Here is an 11119-nt window from a genome sequence, read left to right as displayed (position 1 = left end):
GCCTTCCCCCATGCACTTGAACCAACACATGAAACTCCAATTCCCTGGTGAGGCTGCCTTGTCAATACTTCATCCCTTAATTTACAGTAAGGGTGACCTAGGACCAATACAAAGTGACTAGGTGAGCCTGGGAGGAAGAAAATAGAATGAAAACTAGTAAGTTTACTCCTCAGTCCTGGAGGGAGTATATTTCGGAGACAGACACAAAGAATAAATGCCCCCTTTTTATTTTCCATCTAGAGAAGAAGGACATTTCATAGTAGGCAACACCCTCAAAAAGGACCCACAGCTCCTGGGAGTGTTCAAGAGCAGAGAAAGATCTGGAATAGGAGTAGTGGTAATAAAAAAAAATAGTAATAATAATCACAGCGAGAATGAAAAGGTCATTCCTGGAGAATCTGGTTAGGGGACCAGCCAACTCATTAATACCAACTAAATCCTCATGCAGCTACCACCTTTAGGCCAAAGACCATACCCCATCATGTTATCCAATGCTCAGGAAGTACTAAATCAGATACTGAAGATATATACCAACAGCTGAGCACTTTTAGTAGGATAGAATAAGTGTTGGAATAAATTAAACTCTACAAATGGGGCCATTTTCCAAAAACAAATGGGAAATTTGACCTGTGCCCAGTTAGATCCAGATATCTAATCCTTAGGGAGTGTTCACAGACCATAACCTACTCATCCCTGCACTGCTTTTGGTGCAAGACTTACCATCCTGAAGAATATCATTCAGGGCTGACACTAGGGCTCCTGGACTTAGAGACCAAGTTCACCCCCAGCATGGTAAAAGAAGTAAAGAGAAAGAGGGGGGCCAGTAGGTGGCATGGTAGCTAAGGCACTAGACTCCCACATTGCCAACTGTGGCTCAAGTCCTTGACCTAGTGACTTGATTTCTCACTTTCCCTTTCTCTCTCTCTGGTCAAATTAAAAAATAAATAATAATAACAAATAAAATTAAATTAATCATTATTTTTTAAGTGATAGAGAAAATGTTCCTTTGATAGAATCTACTAAATAGGAGATATCAAGGAATAAGTTATTGAGACATTAATTCACTTTTTTTTTTTTTTGCTGCAGGAAAATAAGAGCTATTTATATTTTACATTTTATTTTCTCTTCCTGATTTCAGGAGTTATCTAGGCCTCCTTATCTCAAATAAGACTGCCTGGCCAAAACAGATGGTTTCTGAAGAGAACATCTCTTCCTGACTTTTTGTTTTAGAAATCCTAAGCTCAATGAGGAGGGTTGTTAGGGAAAAGAGAGATACTACCCTTGAAGGCAAAAAAGTTTGCAAAGGGGTCTTCCACTGTCAGAAAAAAAAATTTTTTTTAATGTAGAGAGAGAAAAGGAATAAGCATCATGACTAAAAAAAGACAGAAGTCTGAAGTTTCAAGTAATTGAGCAGGAATCTAACCTGCTCCAGCATATATCCTAAAGAATATGGAGAATAACTTGACTACATGATAAGTCTATAGAGGCTGATCCTTAGTTTCAGAGATCCTGGCCTCAGCAAAGATTTTAATGTATAAATAATAATTTAGGTATCTGCCTCCAAGGGAATATCAGGGCGCACACTATCACCATATCGCTGGTGACAAATGTGGAATAAAGACCCAGGAGAGCCTTCTTAAATATCCTACACAGGAAAAATTTCTCAAGACATTTTATAACATGGTTTGGTGAGAGGTGGAAGACTGCCACCCCCAATCTAATAACAAATACTGACTTAACCATGAAGGAGAATTGGAATCTAATTTAAACTTTAAGAATAAAGAAATATAACATTTCTTTATGCTTTATAATACCCCTTGCTATAAGCTTTACAATGGTATAGTTAATGAGGGTTAAAAAAATCTAATCTGTTAAATCAGAAAACAAAATAAATATAAAAAGTGAATATTTGTATCTGCATCTGAATTCTAATTTTATTAAATTCCATATAGTGAGCTGAAAATTTGAACAGTTCTGTGCTGGACTATATATATATATATATTTTTTTTTAGCAGTAATTTAACAACATGCAATATAGTCCCATTGATGTTTACAAAACTGATGTACTGAGCTCATAAAGTTTACCACTCTGCATCACCAATGGCTTTTGCAAATACATAGTCTCTCCCTCCAAAACACATAACACCATCTTTCAAATAGAATTTCCATTTGTTCTTGCTTCGATGAACCTGGAGGAAGAAAAATAGTCTAAATTAATTTCACAAGTTACAGGATCATTTACATCACTTTGCTACAGCAAATGAGATTATTCTGACCCTAAATGTGAGTTACTTAAAAGTAAGGCTTTCTAAAGATAGTTTATTCATTAATATCACAACAAATATCTGCGGTCCTATGAGTCAGATACTATTTTAGGCAGTAGGCATATATCTGTGTGTGCCGGGAGGAGGGAAGGAGGGAGGGAGGGAGGGAGAGGGAGAGAGAGAGAGACAAAAAAAAAAAGGAAAAAAATCCTGTCTTTAATAAATTTACATTTTAATGGGGAGACAGAGACCTAATAAATAAGCAAATTATATAAACTATTAAAAAGAGATAAGTGCTATTTTTTAAAAAGAGTAGTAAAAGAAAGATCACAAATATAAATATGGGATTGCAATTTTAAATAGGATAGTTAGGGTGGGCTTGAATTTTGACTAAATGACTTGAAGTTAGGATAAAACCAAGCATAAATTGACTCAAGAGCATTCTGGGCAAAGGGAACAAAAGTGAAAAGTCCTAAGAAGGGATGTTCCTAGATTGTTCAAGAACAATAGAGAGTCCTGTATAAAAAATTTTTTTTCTGAATTTGACTATACCACATTTTCACTGGCATATATCTTAAAAAGCACACAGGAATATAACAGTAACAAATTCAAAATTCAGTACAGGTGACAAAATATGAACAGAATTAGGAGAACAATAACAGCAACAACTTATTCAGATAGCTTTCTTAAGTGGTATTTTTTTCAAGCAATGCAAAAAATAGTTTTTTATTTATTAATATAAAAAATCATATCACTGGGCCCAAGAAGACAAATCATACAATCATCTCTAATGATGTTGAAAAAGCATTTGATAAAACTCATACATTTTATATTTCTAACTCAAAATAAAATCAAAGACTATGTCCTACAAACACACACACACACTCATATCTCAATCCAAAAGCCAGTCACAAGCTTAATAGGGAAAATTTAAATGCATTCCCATGAAAGTCAGGACATAGACAAGGATATCCACTATTACCCAATTTCTTAAACACTATAGAGGTACTAACTAGTACAATCAGACAAAAGGGGGGGAAAGTTGAGATTAAAAAAGAAAGGATAAAATAAATTTATAGATGTAAATGATTACATGCCTCAAAAGTCCAAGATAACTGATGAAAAATTACTAAGAAGTTACAATTGATTCAAAATTAATATATAGAAATTCATAGTTTCATGCATAGAACCAACAGAAGATAAAGAGAAAGAGCTCATTTAACACAGCAACTAAAGAGATAAGTTAGCAAGGAATAAACTTAAATACTTGACCTATTGGTAGCATTCGACACTACTCTTTGAAATACTCTATTTTCCTTACTTAGCTTTTAGAACACTCTCGGCTTTCCACCTAACTTTCTAGCCACTCACTAGTCTCTTTTATTGATTTCACTTTATCTCCCTTATCTCTCATTTTTAGGGTATCCAAGACTTTTATTTATATTCACTAATCATGATTCTAAACTCCTAATTTTAAACACCATATATATACTGATAAGTCTCAAAATTCATACCTTTCCAGATTCTTATTCAATTATTTCAGTATCACCTCCTGAATGTCAGTAGACATCTGAAGCAAATTTATAACTAGGCCAATAGTATCACTTTCTCTACATTTTACAATTTCCACCATCTGGGTGAAGAATGGCCACCCATTCTTCAAAATGCTCAGGTCAAGAATCTTAGACATTTATTATTCCTCCTACTCATAACTCATCCAGATCCATCAGTAAATGTTAGTTCTACATACAAAGCTTATTTATATTCCAAGCACTTCTACCACCTCTCAACTATTACTCTTATCTAAGCCACCATCTTCTCTTACCCAGATTAATATCCTCATTCATTTTTCCCTGTCCGCCAACCTTCAGTCTACTATAAACATAAAAGCTAGAGTGTTTCTGTTAAAAACATAAATCAAATGTCAATTCTCTGTTCAAAACTCTTCAATTACTTCCCACCAAAAAACTAAAGACCTAGAGGCCACAGTTTCTCTTACTTCCCCTCACTATGCTTTGATCTCTTCTGTGTTCCCTGAACACAGGCATTCTCACATCTCAGGACTTTCATTTTCCTGTTCTCTCTGTATGAAATGTATAAACCCCAAAATTCTAATGGTTCATTCCTCTACTTCCTCTGATCTTTACCCTATTACATTCTCATTGAGGCCACCCCTGGGCACCCCATCTAAAATCGCAACCAATTCCTCCCAAACACCATTAAATCATCAAATTCTATGAATTTAATGTGATCTTAATGAAAATACCAACAGGGTTTTATTTAGAACCATATAAGCTAATTATGAATTTATTATGAAAAAGTAAATAAGAATATCCAGAAAAACTGAAAAAGAACATCAATGAAGAAGTACTAGCTTTGCAATCAGACATGAGAATGAAATAAAAGGCATCCCAATAGGAAAAGAAGAGTTGAAATGATGTCTGTTTACAGATGACATGACTGTATACATAGAAGACCCAAAGCTATCCATGAAAAAATTTCTCAAAGTAATTAATGGATACAGTAAAGTGGCAGGATACAAAATTAACTTACAAAAATCTATAGCACTTCTTTATACACACAATAAGCAGAGACAGAATGGAAGAAAGCAATCCCATTTACCATAGCCACATAAAGTATAAGATACCTAAGAATAAAACTAACCAATTCAAAGACGTCTATAAGGAAAACTATGATGATCTTAAAAAGGAAATCAAAAATTACACAAAAATGTGGAAGGAGACATCACATGTTTCTGGATTGGAAGAATTAATCAAAATGGCAATCCTACCCAAATTAATCTACATATTTAATGCACTCTCTCTAAAATTACAGGAGACTTGACAATCATAGAATTTGTCTGGAACCATAAAAGATCCCGTATAAAAGAGTGGAGTGGATGGCATCTCACTTTCTGACCCCCAAATATCTTACAGAGTTGTGACAGTCAAAACAGCATGGTATTCGGACCACCAGTTAGCGTAATGGCTATGTCACTGGACTCCCATGTAGTCAACCGCGGTTTGAGTCCCGGACCCAGCGGCTTAAACTCACGCCAAGCGCATATGCATGCGTGCCCAAGATCCCGAGAGGAGAATGGAGGAGAAGGGATTGTAGAGTGGCCATCCCCTCTGGGGGGAGGGGGGTGATTTCTCACTTCCTGTCTCTTTGTCTCTGTCTTTCTGGCAAGTGCACATGCCCTATCCTTTCAAAAAAAAAAAAAAAAAACAAATCAGCATGGTATTGGCACAAAAACATACATGAGGACCAATGGAACAGAGTAGAGACACCAGAAATAAACCCCAGAACATAAAACCAACTTATCTTTGACAAAGGGTACCAGTCAATCCAGTGGGAAAAAGAAAACCTCTTTAGCAAATGGTGCTAGAAAAACTGACTATCCACCTGCAGAAAGATGAATCTGAACCCCTATCTGTCACCATTAACAAAAATCAACTCAAAGTGGATCTTTGATCCAAAAATCAACTTAAATTAGATCTTTGATCTAAACTTAAGACCACGGATGATAAACCTACTCATGGAAAACACTGGGGAAACTCTGGGAGACACTGGTGTAGGCAAAGACTTCTTATGCAAGACTCCCAAAGCACAGACAATAATCCCCAAATAGACAAGTGGGATTACATCAGATTAAGAAGTTTCTGCACAGCAAAGGACACAGTAATTAGTATGAATCGACAACCCTCAGAATGGGAGAAAATTTTTGTAAACTATTTCTCAGTTAAAGGAGTGATAACCAGAATAGGCAGAGATCTCAGCGTCTATCCAGAAAAAAAATGATTAAACCAATTAAAAGATGGCAAAATGAGCTGAATAAACAACTTCCTAAGGAAAACATACAAACAGAAAAAAAAAATGCTCAACATTCCTCATCATAAAGGATATACAGATCAAAACTACAACCTAACCCCATCCAGAATGGCAAATATTTAAAAAACAAAAATGATAAGTGAAGGTAGGAATGTGGTAAAAGGGGAAATCTACATTGTTGGTGGGAATGTAAATTGGTCCAGCCACTGCAGAAAACAATATGGAGGTTCCTCAAAGATCTTTAAATAGAACTATCATGTGATCCAGCAATCCCACTCCTGGGTATCTACCCAAAGGACAGGAGAACACTCAGTTGGAAAAGTGTTTGCACAACTATATTTATTGCAGCATTATTCATGATTGCTAAGGCATAGAACCAACCCAAATGTGTAGCACACATACTACATGGAATACTATCCAGCCATTAAAAACAACAATACCCTGGCATTTGATAGAAAGTGGACAAATATGGAAGATTTATTGATGACTGAAGCAAGTCAGGCTATGAAAAAGAGACATTGTAATTCTCCACTTAACATATACCAACTGTCTACACCTACACTCTATGGTAGAGACTGAAAGACTGGAGGATGTAAAAGTATTAAAAATTGTTATGGACACTGGGGACAAAGTGGAAGGAGAGTGGGAGAGGGGAAGAGTGCAGGAAGGGAAATTTGAAGTAAGATATTTGTGAGACACAGATATGGTTTGTTGTCTTTTGATCATGTCATGTTTAGTATGCTCAACTCGCCTGGTGTGTGGTGTTTACCACGTTGGGTAAAATCTCTTTACAACCTAAATGATGTATAGCAATTGAACATATAAATAATAAATAATAATTATTTAACTTTATTTATTTAGTTAGTTTAATTTTACCAAAGAGGTACAGAGTGAGTGAGTGTGAGAGAAAGAGAGAAAGTAAGAAAACAAGCCTCCAGGTCCAGGACTCAAATTGCAATCAGCCATGTTGGAGTCTAGTGCCCTTAACCACCACACCACCTGCCAGCCCCAGAAGTACTAGCTTTATCAGATATTTCTAAGTCTCAATAATTAATGTAGTACGGGCCTATGGACAGACAAATCAATAGAACAAAAAGGTCAAGAAATAAATCCAAATACATACAGAAATTTAGTAGATGATAAAGGAGTAATTTCTTAGTAGTAGGGATAAAACACATTTTTCAGTAAATGTAAGGAAAATTGAGTAACCACCTGAAAAAAAGTTTATACCCTACATTACACGATACAAGATAAACACTGAATGAGTCCAGATTTGTACTTAAAAACCAAACCAAAGGTATATGAAAAGAAAACATGAGTAAATCCTTTTTTTTTGAGAGAGAGATTTTCACTACAGGGCGCGTGCGCTCACCAGACAGAGAGAGACATAGAGACAGAAAGCGAGAAATCACCCCCCAGGGGGGATGGTCATGCCGCAATCCCTTCTCCTCCATTCTCCTCTCTGGATTTTGGGCATGCATGCACATGCGCCCGGCGTGAGTTTTAAGCCACCGGGTCCGGGACGCAAACCGCGGTCGACTACGTGGGAGTCCAGCGACATAGTCATTATGCCAACTGCTGGTTCCCATCCTTTTAAAATCTTGATGTAAGAGAGAGTTTTCTATTCATGACTTCAAGATCAGAAGCAAAAAAATTAAAGGTTAAATAATACAATATATGCATACAAAAAAAAAAGCAAACAACAGAGGAAAAAGTATTTCTCTGTGTAACAAAAGGCTAATCTCCCCCAAAACAATACATATCTATTAGAAATTACTAAACAAGAGACCAATAATCCAATTTTTAAAAAACGTTTGTGCCTCAGGTTACATGCAGTTGCTGGGGGGCGGGGTGGGAAGGGGGAGAGAGAGAGAGGAAAAGTGAGAAATCACCCCCCCAGGAGGTGGAGGGGGATGGCCATGCTGCAATCTCTTCTCCATTCTCCTCCCAGGATCTCGGGCACACCATGCACATATGTCCGGTGTGATTTTTAAACCAGGTCTGGGACTCAAACTGCAGTTGGCCATGTGGAAGTCCAGAGATGTAACCACTACACCAGCCACTAGCATCATGACCCAATTTTTTTAAACTACAAAATTTAACGAATAAGCAGTTAGTTTACCAAAAGAAAGTAAATAATAAAGCCCTGAAATACATGGAAAGTTAAAAAAAAAATCTACCAAGATACGTATTTTACCTTTAATAATAGGAAAGATCCAAGTTTTTGCTTTATTTTTTTAATCACATTATTATTAGCAAGGCTATAGCAAAAGACGCACTCTCAAACACTATAGTGGGAGTATATGTTGGAACACCTTCTTGGAGGGCATTTTGACAATATCTAGCCAAATACATTTGCTCTTTGACTCAGTTATCCATTTCTGGTTACTTAATAGATATATCTGCACAATATGAAATGGCTTACATATACTATACTTAAGAGCAAAGGATTGAAAATAATAAATATCTATCAGTAGAGAACTGGTTAAATTTTAATAATTTTACAATGAAATGTTATACAGCTATTATAATATTAATACAAAGAAAATCTCTTGACATTAAAAGATATACTATTATGAGATATACTGATATAATAGAAACACTGTTAAGAGAAAAAAGGTAAGGTACAGAATATTGTATTGTTCGTGCTATTTTTATTACTTAACTTGAATTAAAAAGCTTGGTAAATACATCTAAAAACTAATATAAATAGTTACTTATTTGTACTCAAGACAGCTACTAGTAGGAAGCAAAAGGATGGAGAGGAAACTTGACTTTTTACAGTATGCCTTTTTATAAAGTGTTCGATTTTTAACCACGTACATGCACTACCTATTAAAAATAAAACACATACACAGAGAACAGTGACAGTGCTACACAGTAGCAACTAATCACTGTTTTAGCATCTAAAGCAGGGGTTCCCAACCTTCCCAGCACCAAAGACCAGCCCCATGGAAGACAATCCTGCCATGGATAAGCTGGAGAGTGGAAGGTCGCTCCTGGGATGACCCAAGCACACCACATACACCATGCACCCCATTTCCACCACTACCACAAAAGAATATACAATGAAACAATCATACAATAAGGTTCATGGTCCCATGAGAATCCAGCACTACTACTGATCTGACAGGAGGCAGAGCCCAGGCAGCAATGCCAATGATAGGGAGTGGCTACAAACACAGACAAAGCCTTGCTTGCTCACCAGCCACCCACCCCCCCACTGCCTGGCCAGCAGATGGGAGATGGCCAACAGGCCATGGACCAGCACTGATCTGTGGCCAGGAGGTCAGGAACCCCTGATCTAAGGCACAAAGCAAGCAATCAGTAAGTTTGCAAAACTATTTAATAAAGATGCAGGATATTCAGCTTCACGTTCTACTGTAAGTATTCTATTTATTGCATAGAGCACTTTCATCTCTAATAAAATATTTAATTTCACCATTAGTTTTCCCTAAAATATCTTTATTACTTTAATCTTTGTCAATTTTAAATATCCTCTAAGCCTCTGAAGTAACATGTCCATATCATTTAACTAATTCTCATCTAGTAAGCAGGTCAGTGACTATCTTTTAGCCCTTTTTCATTGTGTATGTTAATACTTTCCAACTCACCCCCCCCAACTGTTAGCCAATATTTTCTTAGAGAGATTTTTGCTATAGGATGCATGCATTCACTGGAGAGAGGGAGAGACAGGGAGACAGAAAGTGAGAAATCACCCCCCCAGGGAGGGATGGCCATGTTTCAATCCCTTCTCCTTCATTCTCCTCTCAGGATTTTGGGCATGCACGCACATGCACCCAGAGTGAGTTTTAAGCTGCTGGGTTTGGAACTTGAACCATGGTCCACTATGTGGGAATCCAGTGATATAATCATTATTCCATCTGCTGATCCCAAATAATAAATTTTTAAGGTTAATTCCATCTGCTAATTAATAACAGATAAAATATACTAAATACATTAAAACAAAACAAAAACCAACCAAAAAACATTGCTTCTCAAAGTTTAAGAGGCATTCAAATCACCTGAGAGTCTTATTAAAATGCACAGTCTGACCCAGTCCCCTGGAGGGGGGGCTCAAGATTCTGCATTTATAACATGCTTCTGTGAGAACTGATGATACTGGCCTTTAAAACACACTGAATAGTAAACCTCTAAAAAGACTACTGAAAGTTCTTTCAACTTTCCTAAATTTAGTTACATTCAATACTATTCAAAACAAAGAAAGTAATGGCAAAAGCAGGGAAGTTTTTCTTGTATAAAAATTCACTATATGAGGGACCTAGAGATGGCATAGTGGTTGTGTCACACTGGACTCCCACATAGTCTACCATGGTTCAAATCCCAGGACCAGCAGCTTAAGGCTCACTCCAGGCACATGTGCGTGTGTGTGCCCAAAGTTTCAAGAGAAGAAAGGAGGAAAAAGGATTGCAGTGTGGCCATCTCCCTGGGAGATGATTTCTTTTTTTTTGTCTCTGTCTCTTGGGCAAGCACACATGCCCTATAGCAAAAATATCTTTTTTTTAAAAAAAAAAAGAAGAAAAGAGAAGAAATTCAGTGTAGGGCCAGTGCTATAGCCTAGTGGTTAAAGGAAGCTAGATACCAAATGGCCAGTCATAGTTTGAGTCCAGCCAAGTGTGTGTGCATGCATGCACAAAATACTGACAGGATAGAAATGGAGGAAAAGGTATTGCAGCACAACTGCATCCCATTGAGGGTGCTTTCTCCTTCTCCATCTTTCTCTGGTAGTTTAAAAATATATATACTGGGGGATCTTCCTCTTTTCCAGCTGGAACCATGGAGGGCACTCAAGAGAAGAAAAAGAAGGTTCCTGTTGTGGCAGAAACCAAGAAAAAGGCTCCTGCTGTGCAGAAGCCACCAAGAAGAAGGTTCCTGCTGTGCCAGAAACCCTTAAGAAAAAGGGGAAAAAAATTGTGGAGCTGAAGATCAAGTACCTGAGAAAAAAGTTTGCTCAAAAGATGCTTTGAAAGGCAAGGAGGAAGCTTATCTATGAAAAAGCTAAG

General features: G+C 36.9%; 1 protein-coding gene across 2 annotated transcripts in view; it reads right to left on the bottom strand.

The window, feature by feature from the left end:
* Nucleotides 1–1956: 1956 nt before the first annotated feature.
* Nucleotides 1957–11119, bottom strand: part of STON1 (stonin 1) — a 133237-nt gene continuing 124074 nt past the window's right edge. Inside the window, exon 12 of one of the 2 annotated variants that reach the window (XM_006159002.2) lies at nucleotides 1957–2189. In XM_006159002.2, coding sequence (XP_006159064.1) covers nucleotides 2082–2189 — 108 coding nt within the window. In that variant the 3' untranslated portion in view covers nucleotides 1957–2081. The remainder of the gene's footprint in view (nucleotides 2190–11119) is intronic. The other variant, XM_006159003.1, reaches the window with a different exon arrangement.

The sequence above is a fragment of the Tupaia chinensis genome, unplaced genomic scaffold, assembly GCF_000334495.1.
Source record: "Tupaia chinensis unplaced genomic scaffold, TupChi_1.0 Scaffold000622_1, whole genome shotgun sequence".
Taxonomy (NCBI): domain Eukaryota; kingdom Metazoa; phylum Chordata; class Mammalia; order Scandentia; family Tupaiidae; genus Tupaia; species Tupaia belangeri.
This window is presented reverse-complemented; position numbering and strand designations above follow the sequence as displayed.